The following is a 19,122-nucleotide window of genomic DNA, read 5'->3' as shown; positions in this document are numbered from 1 at the left end:
AAAACACAACAATCCAAAACCAATGGGACACAATGAAAGCAGTCCTGAGAGGGAAGTTTATAGCTCTACAGGCCTATCTCAAAAAACAAGAAAAAATGGTAGTAAATCAGCTAACTCTACAACTCAAAGAATTAGAAAGAGAGCAACAAGAAAACCCCAGAGTGAGCAGAAGGAAGGAGATAATAAAGATTAGAGCAGAAATAAATGACATAGAAACCAAAAAAACAATACAGAAAATCAATGAAACCAAGAGCTGGTTCTTTGAAAGGATAAACAAGATTGACAAACCTCTAGCCAGACTCACCAAGAAGCAAAGAGAGAGGACCCAAATAAACAAAATCAGAAACGATAGAGGCGAAATAACAACAGACCCTACAGAAATACAAACGATTGTTAAAAAATACTATGGACAGCTCTACTCCAACAAACTAGACAACCTGGAGGAAATGGACAAATTCCTAGAAAAATACAACATTCCAAAACTCAATCAGGAAGAATCTAAAAATCTCAACAGGCCAATAACTATGGAAGAAATTGAAGCAGTCATCAAAAAGCTTCCATCAAACAAAAGCCGAGGACCAGACGGCTTCACAGGGGAGTTTTACCAAACATTCAAGGAAGAACTAAAACCTATCCTCCTCAAACTACTACAAAAAATTCAAGAGGAAGGAACACTTCCAAGCTCATTCTATGAAGCCAGCATCACCCTAATACCAAAACCAGGTAAAGACAACACAATGAAAGAGAATTACAGGCCAATATCCCTCATGAACATAGATGCCAAAATCCTCAACAAAATCTTAGCAAATCGGATCCAGCAGTACATCAGAAAGATCATACACCATGACCAAGTACGATTTATCCCAGGAATGCAAGGATGGTACAATATCCGCAAATCAATAAACGTGATACATCACATAAACAAATTGAAAGAAAAAAACCACATGGTCATATCAATTGATGCAGAAAAAGCATTTGACAAAATCCAACACCCATTTTTGATAAAAACTCTCAGTAAGGCCGGAGTAGAAGGATCATACCTCAACATAATAAAAGCCATATATGACAGGCCCACAGCCAACATCATACTCAATGGACAAAAACTAACACCATTTCCCCTTAGAACAGGAACAAGACAGGGATGCCCCCTCTCACCACTCCTGTTCAACATAGTACTGGAAGTGTTAGCCATTGCAATTCGGCAAGAAGAAGAAATAAAAGGCATCCAAATTGGAAAAGAGGAAGTAAAACTGTCCTTATTTGCAGACGACATGATATTATACATACAAAACCCTAGAGACTCCATCAAAAAGCTACTAGACTTAATACATGAATTTGGCAATGTAGCAGGATACAAAATTAACCCCAAGAAATCTGAGGCATTTCTATACACCAATAGTGAACTTTCAGAAAGAGAGATTATAAAAACAATCCCGTTTACCATCGCACCAAAAAAATTAAGCTACCTAGGAATAAACTTAACTAAAGAGGTAAAAGATCTCTACTCAGAAAACTACAGGACTGCTGGGGTCCAACCCCAGCAGGTCCAGGGGTCCCCAAAGGTGTGGATGGAGTCGGCGAAAGAAGGAATGACACGGAGACAGTGTTCAGTTGATCAGCAGCCTAGCCAGGATCTCCAGCAAAGTTCTGGTCTGGATCTCCAGCGAAGTTCTGTTTAGGATCTCCAGCCAGGTTCTGTGTCCATGGTCTCTTGCTAGGTTCTCCAGCCAGGTTCTCCAGGTTCTCCAGCCAGGTTCTGTAGCCATGTTCCCTTGCTAGGTTCTCCAGCCAGGTTCTGTCCAGGTTCTCCAGCCAGGTTCAGTCACCAGGTTCTAGTCAGGTTCTCTTGCCAATTTCTGTAGTCAGGTTCAGTCCAGGATCTTTTGCCATGTTCTCTCGCTAGGTTCTGTCTCTAGGTAATGAGGCCAGTTTCTGTCCAGGATCTTTTGCCATGTTCTCTCCAGCGAAGTTCTTCTGTCTCTAGAGAATGTTCTGTGTAGGTTCTGTGCCAATTTCTGTCTCTCTCTCTGTTCTGTCTTCTTAGTTCTGTCTGTAGGTTCTGTCTCTTGCTGTCTTGTTACATCTGTATTTATACCAGTTGATTCAATCCTATCAATCTCTATTACAAAGGTTAGGGCGTTTCTTATCTCCATTCCAGGGAGTAAAGATTATGTAGCTTAAGCATGATTGTTCATAGGTTAAAGTGATTAATTACCCGCCTGGCACTTAGTTAAGAGGTTTTATTCCCTCCCTAACTTCAGGGGAAAATCCCTACCTGGGGAAACAACCTTTCTCAGAGACCTTGGTTAAAACACATAGTGCCAAGAAGGTGAGCAAACATATTAAGAACAGTATGCCATATATGCCAGGTCCCTTGAAACAGCAAGGATGGACTGGCTCCCGGCACAGGACGTTGAAAAAAGATATAGAGGAAGACATAAACAGATGGAAGAACATACCGTGTTCGTGGATTGGTAGAATCAACATCATTAAAATGTCCATACTACCCAAAGCAATCTATAAATTCAACGCACTTCCCATTAAAATACCTATGGCATACTTCATAGATCTAGAACGAACTCTCCAAAAATTCATCTGGAATAAAAAAAGACCCCGAATAGCTGCAGCAATCCTGAAAAAGAACAAAGTAGGTGGGATCTCAATACCAGATATCAAGATGTATTACAAAGCCACTGTTCTCAAAACTGCCTGGTACTGGCACAAGAATAGGCATATAGATCAATGGAATAGAATAGAGGGCCCAGAAATCGGCCCAAACCAATATGCTCAATTAATATTTGACAAAGGAGGCAAGAACATACAATGGAGCCAGGATAGTCTCTTCAATAAATGGTGTTGGGAAAATTGGACAGATATATGCAAGAAAATGAAACTAGACCACCAACTTACACCATACACAAAAATAAACTCAAAATGGATAAAGGACTTAAATGTACGACAGGAAACCATAAAAATTCTAGAAGAATCCAAAGGCAAAAAAATCTCAGACATATGCCGAAGCAATTTCTTCACCGATACAGCTCCTAGGGCACTTGAAACTAAAGAGAAAATGAACAAATGGGACTACATCAAAATAAAAAGCTTCTGCACAGCAAAAGAAACCATCAACAAAACAACGAGAAAACCCACTGTGTGGGAAAACGTATTTCCCAATGTCATATCTGATAAGGGCCTAATCTCCAAAATTTATAGGGAACTCATATAACTTAACAAAAAGAAGATAAACAATCCAATCAAAAAATGGGCAAAGGACCTAAATAGACACCTTTCAAAAGAGGACATTCAGAAAGCCAAGAGACATATGAAAACATGCTCAAAGTCACTAATCATCCGAGAGATGCAAATCAAAACAACAATGAGGTACCATCTCACACCTGTCAGACTGGCTATCATCAACAAATCAACAAACAACAAGTGCTGGAGAGGATGTGGAGAAAAAGGAACACTTGTGCACTGCTGGTGGGAATGCAGACTGGTGCAGCCACTATGGAAGACAGTATGGAGTTTCCTCAAAAAACTGAAAATGGAACTCACTGAAAATGGAACTCCCATTTGACCCTGTGATCCCACTTCTAGGAATATATCCCAAGAAACCAGAAACACCAATCAGAAAGGATATATGCACCCCTATGTTCATAGCAGCACAATTCACCATAGCTAAGATCTGGAAACAGCCTAAGTGCCCATCGGTAGATGAATGGATTAGAAAACTGTGGTACATCTACACGATAGAATACTATGCTGCTCTAAAAAGGAAGGAACTCTTACCATTTGCAACGTCATGGATGGAACTGGAGAGCATTATGCTAAGTGAAATAAGCCAGTCAATGAAGGGAAAATACCATATGATCTCACTCATTCATGGATAATAGAGACCATTATAAACTTTTGAACAATAATAGATACAGAGGCAGAGCTGCCTCAAACAGATTGTCAAACTGCAGCGGGAAGGTCGGGGAGGGTTGGGGGACAGGAGGTAGGGGGGTAAGAGATCAACCAAAGGACTTGTATGCATGCATATAAGCATAACCAATGGACATAAGACACTGGGGGATAGGGGAGGCTAGGGGACTGTCTGGGGGGGGGGGAAATGGACACATATGTAATACCCTTTGTATTACTTTATGCAATAAAATAAAATAAAATAAAAATAATAAAAAATAAAAATAAAAATGTGCATATTTAAAATAAATAAAATAATAGAAATAATATTGGAAAAATACTATATGAAAAAAATTTTGATTCCTACTTCACACTATACAGAGAAATCAATTCTAAGTGGACTGAAAGTCAAAGTGTGGAAGGCTACACAAGAAATATTTTAGAAGACATATAGCTAAATATGCTCATGACTTCAGGATAGGTATTTTCTTTACAAGGCACAGAAAGCACTAAGTATAAAAAAAAAAGTCATATCATTAAAATTAAGAACTTGTTTTCACCAAAAGACACCATAGCCTTGGTGGGTGTGGCTCTGTGGTCGAAGATTCAATTCCTGGTCAAGGGCATGTACCTGGGTGGCAGGTTAGATCCTGGGCCCTGATAGGGTTCATGCATGAGGCAATCAATCCATGTGTCTCACATCTATGTCTTTCTCTCTCTCCCTCTTTCTTTCTCTCTCTCTCTCCTCTCTCTCTCTCTCTCTCTCTCTCTCTGCCCCCTCTCTCTTTCTTTCCCCTTCTTTGGTCTCTCCCTTCCACTCTCTCTAAAAAAAAAAGTCAGTGGAAAAATGGGTGAGGATTAACAAGAACAAAAAAGGCACCATAAAGAGAGTGAAAAGACCACCCACAGGGTAGGAGGTAATATCTGCCATTCATTTAATCCACAAGAAACTCCTAGAAATCAGCAAGAAAAAAGGGAGAAGCCCCAACAAGAATATACTTGAATAGGCATCTTATGAAAAAATCCAAATGGAAAAAAAATGCTCAACCTCATTAGTAATCTAAGAAATGCAAATTAAAACCACATGAAATACCATTCTCCTTACCTCCCTTTCCTATCTCCTTACCTCCCCATGACAAAGATAAAAATGACAATTCCAAGTATAAGTGAGAAAGTGAGGCTGAAGCCTCTTTTATATATACTAGAGGCCTGGTGCACGAAATTCATGCACAGGTAGGGTCCCTAGGCCTGGCCAGAGATCGGGGCCCATCAGGTTCCCTGCCCCCCAGCTTCCCCACTCCTCCTTCCCTTGCTCCCTCAGCACCCCGCTGCTGCCGCTGGTCACCCGCCATGTTCTGCCCCGCTCCCTGGTGTTCAGCATATGTCATAGCAAGCAATCAAACTCCCAATCTCTTGGTCGAACTCCCGAGGGGACACTTTGCATATTAGCCTTTTATTATATAGGACGGCTAATGGGAGATAAATTGGTGTTATCTGAATAAGTTGAAGATAAACATACCCTACAGCACAGTAATTCCCCTCCAACTTTTTATTGTTGTTGTTGTTGTTAATCCTCTCCCGAGGATTTTTTTTTTTTTTTTTTTTTTTTTTTTTTTTTTTTTTTTAGGGAGAGTGAGGGAAAAACAGAGAGAAATATCAATGTGAAAGAAACATATCAATTGCTTGCCCCCTGCATGAACCCTGACCAGGGCCCAAGTAAGGGAGAAGCCTGCAACCAAGGTATGGGCCCTTGACTGGAATCGAACCTGGGACCCTTTGGTCCCCAGGCCAGCACTCTATCCACTGAGCCAAACCAGCTAGGGCCCCTCCAACTTTCTTATACAAGAGAACCACTTACACATGTTCACCAGGATTTATGTTTAGAATCTTTCCAGAAAAAAACACACACAAAGGAAATGCTCAAAGAAGCACATTCTTAATTCCCAGAAAAGGAGAAACAACTCAAATATCCACCAATAATAGAACAGAAAAATGAACTGTGGGATATTAATATAATGGAATTCATAGCAATAAAAACTAAAGGAACTATCATTACAGGTAAAAACATGGAAAAATCTCACAGACTGTTGTGTTAAAAAAGCAAGCTATGAAATAATACATACAGTATTATTCCATTTATATAAAGTTCAAAAACAGGTGAAATTCAATTATGTCATTCTTAATACATGTGTAGGTAGTATAGCTGTTAAAAATCTTAAGTAATGTGATTATTAACACAAAACCCAAAACAGAAAAGTGGTGATGCGGAGGGAGGGAAGAGGATGTTTAGAAGAAATGATCATAGGGAAACCCAAGGTGATGACAACATTCTATTTATTAAACTGGGTGATGGGTTGAACTATTGATCTTTATAATTTAATATACATTTAAAGTAGGTTCCTTTTATTAAAAAATAAAAATTTAATATACATTTAAAATATGTTCCTTAAAATAGTTAAGGTTTATTAAAACCACATATCAAAAGACTCCAATGACTTAGAAAGAAAGCTATTCCAATTATTTACATTTTCACATTAGATCTTTACATTTCTTAGATAACATTTTAATATTTCCCTTGAAAGAGAAACAGAATGCAGCTGGGAGAGGCACCGTGCTTACATCTCACAGACTGTTCTCATTTGGTCTAATGTACTTTAATTATCCACTTAGAAATCTTGGGTGAATCATTTTATTTAGGTTCTGAGCTGAATGCCCTCAGGCCACAAAAGAGTTGCAGTACTGAGCCTGAACTCTTCTCCCCGGGGTGGGCCTTTGGTAGCAGCAGGTTGCCCTCATCCCAGTGATCCCAGCCCCACCCATTCTTCAAGAAAAAAAATGATGAAAGATAGAAATCTGCCTCTCCCTCTTTTAGAGGTATGTACAAGGATCTTGAATCTGGCCCTACAGCCTGGGGCAAGTTACTTAATCCGTCTGTTCTGCATGTTAACCTGTAAAATGGGGCTATACATAGTACCCACCTCAGAAGGGGAATAGGTTAATAATGACAAAAAAAACCTGGAGAAGTGCTTGGCACAAAAGAAGTACTCAAACAGAATTCAGTGGTAGCTGTTATCATTTCCAGACAAAATCCTTATGTCCAAATCTACTTGAAATCTCCACTTGGATCTAACTTTCCGTGTCCAAAACTGCGTTCCTGTGATCCCCTCCACACCAGCTCCTTCATCCTTTCAGGTTCTCAGACTGAAACCTTCCAGTCATCCCTAAGTCTTCCCACATTCGGTCCATCACAACTTCCACTAGTCCCACCTCCAGAACATGTCTGAAATCCTATCCCTGCCCACCATCTCCCAGCTACCAGCCTGGTGCCAGCCACCATCCTCTCCTGCCTGGCTCATTGCAGATACCTCCCACCTGTTCTTTCTGCTTTTTCACTTGTCCTAGCCACATCTTTCTTTTCTTCTTTCTGTAAAATATTGATTTTACAGAGAGGAAGGGAGAAGGATAGAGAGTTAGAAACATTGATCAGCTGCCTCCTGCATGCCCCCTTCTGGGGATCGAGTCCACAACCAAGGTACATGCCCTTGACCAGAATTGAACCCAGAACCCTTCAGTCTTTGGGCTGACACTCTATCCACTAAGCAAAACCAGTTAGGGCCTCAGCCACAGTCTTAATAGAATTATCTGTTCAAACTTAAGTCAAATTTTACCCACACCTGTGCTCCGAACCCTCCACTAGTTCCCCATCTCACCCACAGTAAACGTGCAAGTCCTCACCGTGCCTTCTGAGGAGCTGCGTGGTCTGAGTCCCAGGACTCTCTGCCTGTCTCCTTCTCTTCACACACACCCCCCCCCCACCCTCCTGTTCCCTCCACTGCAGTCACACCCCAGGAACACGGTGTCCCTCAGAGACTGGCCACTTGTAGTTAGTTCCTTCCTCACTTGCAGTTTCTTCCGCCTGGAAGCCTCCTTCCCCAATTTCTGCAAGGTTGCTCCTTCACTTCTCTAAAGCCTTCACTCAAAAGTTGCAGCACAGAGAGACACTCCCTGGCCTTCTGTAAAATTTCACACTGTCCCTCACGCAGCCCCTTTTGGGCCTCATTTTTTTCTCCTTCCCACTTCCCACATTTCCTAACACACTTACATTGTCTACTTCTTTGCGGTGTTTCTGGAATGGCTCCCCCAACTGAATGCATGCTCCACTGGGCAGGAAAAGTCCTCTTATCCCCAGTGACTTGAACAGTGACTGGCTCTCAGTGGGGGCTCAAGGCACCATTGGTTGAATGAATAATAAATGTACAAGTTGCCAGCTTCACCAACACAGCAAATACATTACTTCTCTTTCTCTTTATCCTTTGGGATACTGGGTAGATGAACATTTTCAATACTTACATGCATTTTGATGTCATGTCCTTTATTTACACTTTGATGTCTACTCACTAGAGCTATATGATATTTCCAATGCTATAAACATGCCTATCCATGAATCCAAAACAGATCAAATCGTGGTCTTTCTGTGTGACTCCCCTGAGATTTCACAGCTGGCAACGAGGAGCGGCTGTCCCAGGACTGGCTCGGAGGGACTCCTCTCACCCCACAAGGCTTCACTGGTAACAGATTGCCCAACCATTCGGCAGCCTCAGCTTGGAGAGAGCAGGGACTGTGGCCAACTTTCTCATAATTGCTTTCCCAGCACCTAAATTTTGTTGCATGAATGAGCGAGTTAATGAATGCGTGCTTGCCTAGTGTACTGTGTTGTGTCCCACACAGGGGGTCAGACAGGCCACAAGGCCCACCTGGGTGAGCTAGCACAGTCTCTGGAAAAGGATAATATTGACATTCTAGTGAAATATTTCAAGGTCCCTTTTAGGTAGTTGTAAAAAGCCATCAATGAGAGACCCCTTTTCCCCCATGACATGATGGTACCTTCAAATCCAACAAAAATATAATGGACAGTTTTAAGTGTGTTTTTTTAAGGCAGACCCCAGGAAAAGTATGCGTGTGTTTGTACACAAATGGGGTGGGGCAAAAGTAGGTTCACAGTTGTGAGTTTGAGGAATAGTTTATTCTTCTATTATTATTTATAAATTATTGTACTATTTTCCATACAAACAACTGTAAACCTGCTTTGTATATGTGTACATATGTGTGTGCACATGTATGTGTATGTTACTTTATGTGTATATGCTATGAGTCTGTGTACATGTATGTGGCATGTTTATATATATGTATGTATGTATATGCATTGTGTGTAAAACAATGGGAAATCAAATAATAGCTAATAAGAAAAGGGCATGATGAGGAAGAGACTGGCCTAGTTCAAAAATTTTTCACTTTATTGAGGAAGCCGTCCTTCAACCTAACAGCCCATTGCCCCCATAAACGGAAGTCACTTCGTCATTCCATAGCAGGTTTCATATAGTACATCTTTCACTTTTCATTCATTAATTCAACAAATGCTAAGTGAGCACCGACTAAGTTCCATGCACCATAATCTGGGACAGAGTGTGAATGAAGTAGACAAAATCCCTTCCCTCTACTGGGGAAGAGAGACAATAACCAAAGAAACAAATATATAACCTAATTTTGGGTAGAGACACGGGGTGTACACATTTAAAGCGGGAAAAGCTGGGGGGAAACGCTTGAGCAGAGCTCTGAGTGAAAATGTGGATGAGCTCTAAGGGATGCAGGGAACAGCAAGAACAGAAAAGAGCTTGCTGGGAACAGTAAGAGAGGTGGCGATTAGAGCAGTGTGGAGCCCAGTGGAGAGGGCCCTGAGGAAGAAGGGCTCTGTTAAAACTCATTCCTGAGGACATCTCTGTCTGAGATGGATTCTGGAAAGGTCACAAATAACATTAAAAAGTGGAGAAGAACAATTCAAGGTATTAAAGGAAAAGAAGACCTTCTCTGTTGAGGAGGGATATACATATGCATGCCAAATGCAGTGGGCCACAGCTACAGTCACCAAGGTCTGGGATCTTATTCCACCCGCACCCACCACTCACCCCCAGGGGCAGAATGAAAAACATAATAAAATTTACCCGCTGGGCTGGGCTAGACTTCCCCGGGATTAATTCTCTCAGCTGTCCCCCTGCCTCCCTCTTGAACGGCTGACATCATCCCTGGTCCTCCCCAAACAAGTGGCTCTTTCTCTGGTCCCAGATAATGAGCTTCCCCAGACACAATGGGAAGGCCTTAGCCCAAGTCTTTGGGGCAAACATTTGAAGCACAAGGGAATACAAGTATATGGCTTGGGCTGAGGGACAAATGTTCCGGAAATAAAAGGTTGTGTTTTTTTTTATGTTTGTAACTATGCATATCCTGCAGGATCTGCATAATGGGTCCAATTCAGCCTTGGCCTTGCTACCAAATGGCCATGTCCGCAGAGGAAGGTCAGTGCAAAGCGTGACAAGTGAACAGGAAGCCTCATGCTGATAATAACGCCTTAATTTTTTAAAATTTTGAGGATGAACTTTGCTCTTCTAGTCAATTTGTCTGCATACATTTGCAAACATAGTCTAAGCACACACGCGCATACACACACACACACACACTTGCATAATGCTTAAAATCAGTCTTTGCTCTGAAAGAATCTTTGTAAAGAATGGCCACTACAGTCTTCCTGGTGTGCAGTGGAATTTTAAAGCCAGAGAAGGCAAAATACTAAGCTAGGAAAACTTTTTGCAACTAGGAAAACTCAGAAACACTATAGCTAAAGGCCCCAGTGTGAATAAAACACTACCTGAGTTGAAGTTCATTTCAAAATATTTTTTAGATAATAATATAAAGATCCCATTTTTACTTGAACAGATTCACCAGAAGCTCATTTTTCAAAACACTTTCCTTCTGCTCAGGGTTTAACATAATAGCTATGAATTTAGTTCAAGATTCAGCAAATGAGTTTTCAGTTACATTTCTCTATATTTTTCACCATAGAATGCAGATAGATCACATGGCAGCTTCACACTGGAGATGTGAACAGTATTCTTGCGGCTGTTTTAAGTCATAAGTATCTGACATTTAAAACTCTAATAAAGATCTTTCTAAAGATAATATTTATCAACATAGTCTGAGCCAAAGTGGTCTTCTTAAGCCAAAGAGATATGAACCCCAAAGTTGGCCTACACCAAATGTCAGGGAATGGAGGAAACAATTTTTACAAACGATTCGAGAGGCATGATTTTATGTGCCCTCTCACCCTAGTATCCTCAGGTCCAAGGGGTTGATGCCAGTCGTCTTTCCTATACATATGGTTACAGAAGGGCTTTGTCACTCAACTGCTTTTATTAATATTATTTTCCTAAGGGAGATCTGTATCTCTTTTTCCCTAGACCAACCACAATGGCACTTAGTTCACTGCAAATCCTGCCCTAGTTGAAATCCAAAAGAAACTTGTTCCCTTGATGGATGTAAGCATTTCTGGAGTTGTTTTCCCCACCAGCTGTGGTTCCAGGTTATACAATTGACCTTGGTATGCTTCAGTGAACAATAAACTAAGTAGCCAGGTCACCAGGGTGGGGACTAGCAACTCCCTGGCTTCCCTAAGCTACCAGCTCAGCTTCTGGTATTTAAATGCCACAAAAATAAGAGATTTACCACTAATGACAGTCTCTTTGTCCCTAACTCCACCATGCCTACAGCCTCCTTGCATTTTAATTAGGGCCAAGAGTACATTCCCATTCCAGGCTGAAATCCAATGCTCCCCAGCCTTTATTCTTAGGTGGCACAGCTTAAAGGATAAATTCTTGTGTGTGTGTGTGTGTGTGTGTGTGTGCTTCATCTGCCCAAAAAACTGGAAAGAGTGAAGGCATGGGAACTGGGGGAAGAAGAGGAGCATCCCAGAAAAACATTTCTTCACCTGCTACTGTGTGTGTGTGTGTGTGTGTGTGTGTGTGTGTTTTCTTTCTTTCCTAACTTCTCTTTGCAAGCCAGATATTAAGGCTTGGCACAGCTGGCTAAGTAAGGCTCCACTGTCTGCTTCTGGAAATCCAGACTAGGAATAGCCCTAATTGGTCCCATTTATTCTCTTTTTTTGGTCCTCCCACCTATTTCTCTTAGGCCAAGATCATAATCTTCTCATGTAGGGATATTCACAGAGAAGCTGCAAGGGACAGATCCAAGACATACATTTTCCCTTTCTCCTGACACAGAGACCTCTGTCTTATCAGAAGTGCTGGGCATTTAATACAGGCAAATGGGACACGAGGAATGAAATGGAAAGAAATTGCAACTATCTTATAGGAAAGAGTCTGTTTGTTCTATTGATACTTAGGTGACTGAGAAAATGGCTGAAGCCAAAACTCAGTTCCCATGGAGCCCTTTTTTCTGGCTGAACTTCACTACCTGCTATGTATGGAGACACACCTACATATTCCACCATTCTCCATAGATTCAATTTCTGCATGTTTAAATACAATAGATCAAATATCTTGCATACTCAATTCCAATTCATTCATGTGTTATCCATACCAACATAATTTTTACTTGATATACTGAAGTTTAGCCATTATAGATCCAGGATCTGATTGATGGAAATTCATAAGCTAAGAGAAGCATTTTTAGGATGGGTAAATGGGAAACTGATAGTTTGTTTCTATATTGTCAGATTATACTAAAAAACACCAGACAGTCACTCATTCTATATAAGCTGCCCACTCCCTCCCTGCCCCCCGCCCCAGTTTTTTCAGGTGGGCACTACTGATTTGGGGCAAAACTGAGTAAGAGTTCTGGGGGAGAATTAAAAGCAAATGAAGGGAGACCCACAAAACATGTCTTATTACAACTAGTGCTGGGATTAGGATGAGATGTGTGTGGCAGTCATGTAAGTGTTGGGGGATCTGTTTCTAAAATATTAATATTTTATTCAAGGACTTTTTTGCATTATCTATACTAATAAAAGGGTAATATGCTAATTAAACGGGGTCACCTGGACATCTTCCGGACGTCCGGCTTTCTTCCGGACAAAGCCACGATGGCAGGGGCTGAGGCAGAGGCAGTTAGGGGCGATCAGGCTGGCAGGGGAGCAAGCCGTTAGGGGTGATCAGGCAGGCAGGGGAGCAAGCCATTAGGGGCGATCAGGCAGGCGGGGGGGGGGCAGTTAGGGGGCGATCAGGCTGGCAGGGGAAGGCAGGCCTAAACTGGCAGTCAGACATCCCCCAAGGGGTCCCAGATTAGAAAGGGCCCAGGCCGGGCTGAGGGACACCTCCCTCCCCGCTTCCAGTGCACAAAAACCAGGGCCTCTAGTTTTAATTATAAACATTTAAAGACAATTTTAACTTTTTAAATTTATTTCTTTAATTGAAAAAATTTAAAACCCAATTATTTTTCTAGGTAACCATTTTTCTTTAAGACAACCATTAAACTTTGATATGGAGAAGAAGTATTTTATGCATATTTCCCAACCTGTCACAGGTAATATTAAAGAGATATACTTAAGAATCATGATTTAATAAAATTAAGAATTTGTACTACTTCATCAAGGATATTAAGTGAGATTGACTTTTTAAAGTAAGTACACAGTGCCAGAAGTTTTCCTCACCATTAATTTTGTACCATCAATGCCAATACCAGTACAGTGAAAAAGGTAAATAACATCTTAGAGTTATTATAAAAATCACTCTGACTCCACTCTGATTCCTGAAAGGGTCTTCGGAATCCTCCTGGATCTATAGACTATACTTTGAGAACTGCTGCCTTAAAGGATAAGGTTTTTATTTTGTTTTGTTTTTTTTAATCCTCACCTGAGGATATGCTTTTTTTAAATTTATTTTAGAGAAAGAGGAAGGAAGAGAGAGATAGAGCCAGAAACATCAATCAGTTGCCTCCTGTACTCGCCCTGACCAGGGATTGAACCCACAACCAGGTATGTGCCCTGACTGGGAATCGAACTCACAACATTTTTGATGCATGAAACACACTTCAACCAGTCGAGCACCCAGCCAGGGCCATAAGCTTTCAACACTATCCATAACATCATCCGTTACAGGCTGGGATCCTCAGTCAAATGGGGGCAACATAGTTATGGTTATCCCATGTTAGTTTGCAAAAATAAGTGGTGAAGAATGGAAGCAAATTGACTCATCTGTCATATAAATAGTCCTGAGCCATATTTAAGGCTAAAGACCAGGTATGAATGAACAAGATGTGAAAGAATCTGAACGCCATGAATGTAATCAACGACCATTTTAGGGCAAACGAGTGGAGAAATACCACCCCATCCCTCCCTCACCCCCCAGTCTCCCAGGAATGAGGGAGCGGAGGAAACTACAGCTGGGCAGGCAGATCCACGGAACATACCACTGAACATGCCTAGGCTGTTCTGAGATCCTGGGGCCTGCCTGCCTGGCGTCGGAAGCTTTCTTCTGACACTTCCCAGCAAAGCCTTGGGCAACTTCCAAAACCACTGTCTCATCAGTCTCCTCGTGTGTAATATGAATATAATATTAATACCTTCCTCACATGATTGTGGTGAGGAGTACAAAGCATTGAGCGTAGTGCCTGGGAGAGTAAGCACTCAGTACGCGTTATCTTACTAAAAATAAGAAACATACTGTGTATTGATTCACTGTCCAGCACTCAGTAACTTTCGCCACATGTATAAGTGCTTCATCAGCCCATGGTCTCGCCAGTGTCAGGTGTTAGAAAAGGTTACTGCCTCCCTCCAGCTACACCGGGAAGCCTGTCTGGACCTGTCACTTCATCCTTGCTGCTTTTAGGGCAGAGGCTTTCTCACCAACAAGAGAAATCTGACGCTTAAATAGGAAAACGCATACAGTAATGGGCAAACCGGTAAGTAAAAGTGGAAGTGTTTATTATATGGCAGAATTACACTTCATCTTTTTCTAAAATTGTTTTTACTGGTGTTAAAGGCATGTCTGAAAAACAAAGGAATTGTTTTTAAAAAATTGAAACGAGCAAAACATTTAACTTATCAACAGAAAAAATTATCAGCCTTGCTTTTTTGCTCTTCTCTGTGGCAGACAAAATAATGCCCCTCACAAATGATGTCCACACCTAATAACCAGAACCTGTGAGTAGGGCACCTTATACAGCAAAAAGAACTTTGAGATGGGGAAATTATCCAGGATGATTCTGGGGGGCCCAATGTAATCACAAGGGCCTTTCAAATGCAGAGGGAGGCAGGAGTCAATTAGAGAGATGTGCACAGAACAAAGGCACAGAGAGATGCAGCACTGCTAGCTCCTGAGACGGAGCCTGGGGCACATGTCAAGGAACATGGCCGGCTGCTGGAAGCTGGAAAGTGCAAGGAAACCCATTCTGCTGAGAGTCTCCTGAAAGGAATGCTGGCCTGACAATACCTGGATTTTAGCCGAGTGGCATCCAGGTTGGTCCTCTGACCTACAGAACTGTAAAATAATAACACTGTGCTGTTTAAGCCACTAGGTTGGTGGTAATTTGTTACAGCTATTAATAGAAAACGAACACAGCCCCCCAGTCACCCTTGCAGCCAGGTTACTAGGTGAGGACTAGCAACTCCTCTGGCTTCACCAAGCTCTCCAGTGGAGCTTCCGGCCATTGAAATCCCACAAAATCAGGTACTTAGCACTAAAGACAGTGCCCCCCTTGAAGATTTGGATTCAAGAGGTTTGGGACACAAAAATATCCACATTTAACTGGTGATTCTATTAGAGATGGTTGGTGGTTCACACTCAGAGACATTCATTTCTATGAGTAAGGAGTTGACAATTTAGGTACAGAGTAAATGCAATTCTAATCCCTAATAGATAAAGAAATATGCATACCTCCCAGACAGGTCAATAGCAAGAGACAAGAGTGAAAGGCTGAAAATGGCCCAGAACACAGAAATCCTTCCATATGCTGATGATAACAAAACCAGTTTGCAGCCCAGCCAACATGGCTCAGTGGTTGAGCCGTTAACCTATGAACCAGGGGATTACGGTTTGATTCCCGGTCGGGGCACATGCCCAGGCTGCGGGCTTGATCCCCAGTGTGGGGCATACAGGAGGCAGCCGATCAATGATTTTCTCTCATGATTGATGTTTCTAAATCTCTCTCACTCTCCCTTCCTCTCTGAAATCAATAAAAATATATTTTTTTAAAACAAACACAAAAATGGTTTGTAGAATTAAGCCAGATGAGACCTCTGCCTGCTCTCCCCTCTGTGGCCAGTGCTTCAGGCTTGGGAGCAGGTCAAGTAGACCTGGTAGCCTTCTACACTCTCAAGGAGAAGCATCCCCGAGGAGCACAGACCTGAGCCGGATCCCTTCCTGGCCTCCCACCTGTCCCACCTGTTTCTTTAGGAGGAGGTGGTGAAGTGCTGGTCCAGGGTGTGTCATCTTCAAATTGAACCCAGTTGCTGATGGCCGAGGCCAGGTCAGGTGGGGGCTGCCCAGGGCTTCCAGGAGGAGAGGCCGCTTCAGAGATGAGGCCCATCTTCTCGGAGGAGTCATCCTGCTCCGAGTGGGAAAGGTCCTGAGAGCCTCCATCCGCCACGTGGTTCTCCCCGGAGGAGCTCTCGGACTGGTCTGAGGATGATGACCGTCCCGGGAGGTGCCCTTCGGTGGCCCCTGAAACAGACACCAGACAGCACATCACTTCACGTGCAAGGACGGAAAAACAAAGGATAGGCAAGGGGTGATCACAGGACTCACCATTACAGTGAGTGAGGGTAAAGCAGCAGGCATGCCCATCTGCCTCTATGCCAAAGGAGTGTTTTCCTAGCAATGTTTTCAAAACTATAACCTCAGCATGACCAGGCTGAGACTGGGGTAGTCTTGTTCACTGTTCTTATCTCAGCATCTACACCAATTCTTGAGGGTCACAACTAAAAATGCCCACAGAGGCCAAGCAAGAAATATAACTGAGTCGAAGGAGAAAAGCAAAAGGCAATAGGGACTGGTAGAAAGTATGGCTGACCTGGAGAACTCCTGTCTGGACTAAAGACACTTCAATTTAAACCTCAAACTCCACACAGTCCTAATTACACACTTGCAGGCTACCAGGTGCAAACCCTGCACCAGTGATAACTAAACATTGCAGAAGCTCTTCCCTCAATTTGTTTCACTTTATTGGTCCTGAAACATTTAACAGCCTTCAAATAATTGTGTTGTTGTTTTTTTTTTAAAGAACTATACTCTGGTTGTGGTGGTAGTTACACACATCTATACATGGAAAATTCATCAACTGTATATAAAAAGTGGTCCATTTTACTGTGTAAAAACTTTTTAAAAATATATTTTTATTGATTTTAGAGAGGAAGGAAAAGGGAGAGATAGAAACATCCATGATGAGAGAGAATCATTGACTGGCTGCCTCCTGCATTCTCTCCCCCTACCCCCCTGCTCCCACACTAGGGATTGAATCCACAACCAGGGCACATGCCCTGACCAGGAATTAAAACATGGCCTCCTGGTTCATAGGTCGATGGTCAACCACTAAGCAACACCAGCCAGGCAGTGTATAAAAACTTTTTAAAAACTCAAACTAGCAAACAAACTAATAAAGCCTTTAGATTATCATGGTCAAATAAATAAATAAATAAATGGGCCACATATGTAATTTTAGTTCTAGTAGCCACATTAAAAAAAGTAAAAAGAAACTGGCAAAACTACTTTTAATATATATATTTCAACCCAGTATGTTGAAAATTTATAATTCCAACATGTAATTGATATAAAAGTTGTTAATGAAAAATTTAACTTTTACTAGGTCTTTGAAATCCAGTGTGAGTATTTCACACGTTTAGCACAATTCAGTGCAGACTAGCCACACCTCCAGGACTCATAACGAAGGCACACCTCGGAACTCACACTTGCCAAGTGCTGTGAATGAAGCGGGCTGGATTCGGTTTAGCAGAGGCAGGTATAGCAGAGGCAGTTACAGTAGAACAGAACCAGCTGACATGGCTCTGCAACCATCTCCTGTACCCTACCTTGAACTTCGTGCCTTGGCACCAGTTCCCTAGAAGCCAGGTTGGCCATCTTCATCATGATCATGGGTGACAACTACAGAGCTTTTCCATGAGCCAGGCACATACATTAATTCATTTACTCCTCACAACCACCGTGAGGTAGGTACTGTGGTTATCTGTGTTGCACATAGACTGCCACACAGAGATGTTGAATAAAAAGTCTATCCAAGGGCATGTCACTCATCTGTGATGGAGCCAGGATTTGAGCCCAAGCAATCTGCCTCTACAGCCTGTCACTCTTAACAGCTACACTTTAAAATTTGAGAAAATCCAAGTTGCTGCTGGGAGTAACAACCCAAAGGGCTGAGTGTAAAGTACATTGTAAATAGAAAGTTTATGCTACTTGGAAGAAAGCAGCCGATACTTGTGCTGTTTCCAGGCCCTTGTGTGGGAACCCAAGGTTCCTAGATGCTTCCTCCAGATTCCTAACCAGAAGAACCTGCATCTCAGGAAACTGACAGACTGGCTCTTTTTCCATATGAAGATTCCACCCAAAGAATAATCAAGGAAAGCCATAGCAAGCAGGTGTGGTTCTTTGCCAATCCTTTCCCTTAGGAAATGAAAGCACCGCTTACCCTCAGAAGGGACGGGAAAGAGTGGATCCTCATTGAAGGAGACCCACTCTGACTGCTGGGTAGCGATCACATGGTCCAAGGTCGTCATGCTAGGAAGGTGCTGGTCATCTTCACACTGCTGGCCTCAGGCAGACCCCAGAGTCGTGTCTGGGGTGGGGTAAGGGTATGGTAGCAGGGTGGACTTTGGCCTAGGAATCTGTTACGGTGATCTTGTAGGTGGCAGCACTCAGAATGTAGACAGATTGTCTTTGGTTAATTTGCCAAGAAGAAATCTGTTTTTAAAAAAATAATAATAGTTTAAAAGGATACCATCACATTATACCCAATCTACTCAGGTCTAGGGCCTTTTATATATATATATATATAATTGATTTTTATACTTGTATATACATATATCCTATCTAATAAAAGAGAAACATGGTAATTAGCCATACATCCGCTACCCTTCCCATTGGCTAATCAGGGTGATATGCAAATTAACTGCCAGCCAAGATGGCAGCCGGCAGCCAGGCTACTGACACGAATAGGAGGCTTGCTTGCTTCAGTGACGGAGGACTCCAACGTTCCCCGCCTGCCGCTGCTGGGCTCTGAGCTGCTAAAAAACATTTTTACAAATATAGAAGCTAAACAAAACCCCAGAAACCTGTTTTCAGTCAGCCAGGATCTCAGAGCTGGAGTCGCAACAAAGTTTCAAATACATAAAGTAAACAAAGTCCAGAAACCTCCTTTCAGCAG

The 19,122-nt window shown here is 42.2% G+C and overlaps 1 protein-coding gene across 1 annotated transcript in view; it reads right to left on the bottom strand.

The window, feature by feature from the left end:
- The window catches only part of STON2 (stonin 2), a 140,819-nt gene that overhangs the window by 85,484 nt on the left and 36,213 nt on the right, over window positions 1-19,122 (bottom strand). The window contains exons 2-3 of the mRNA XM_081104692.1: window positions 18,388-18,659; window positions 16,131-16,409 (exon numbers count right to left, since the gene is read on the bottom strand). Coding sequence (XP_080960818.1) covers window positions 16,131-16,409; window positions 18,388-18,475 — 367 coding nt within the window. The 5' untranslated portion in view covers window positions 18,476-18,659. The remainder of the gene's footprint in view (window positions 1-16,130; window positions 16,410-18,387; window positions 18,660-19,122) is intronic.

The sequence above is a fragment of the Myotis nattereri genome, assembly GCF_964212035.1.
Source record: "Myotis nattereri genome assembly, chromosome: 1".
Taxonomy (NCBI): Eukaryota; Metazoa; Chordata; class Mammalia; order Chiroptera; family Vespertilionidae; genus Myotis; species Myotis nattereri.
The sequence above is the reverse complement of the archived record's forward strand: the minus strand, read 5'-3'. Positions and strand labels throughout refer to the sequence as shown.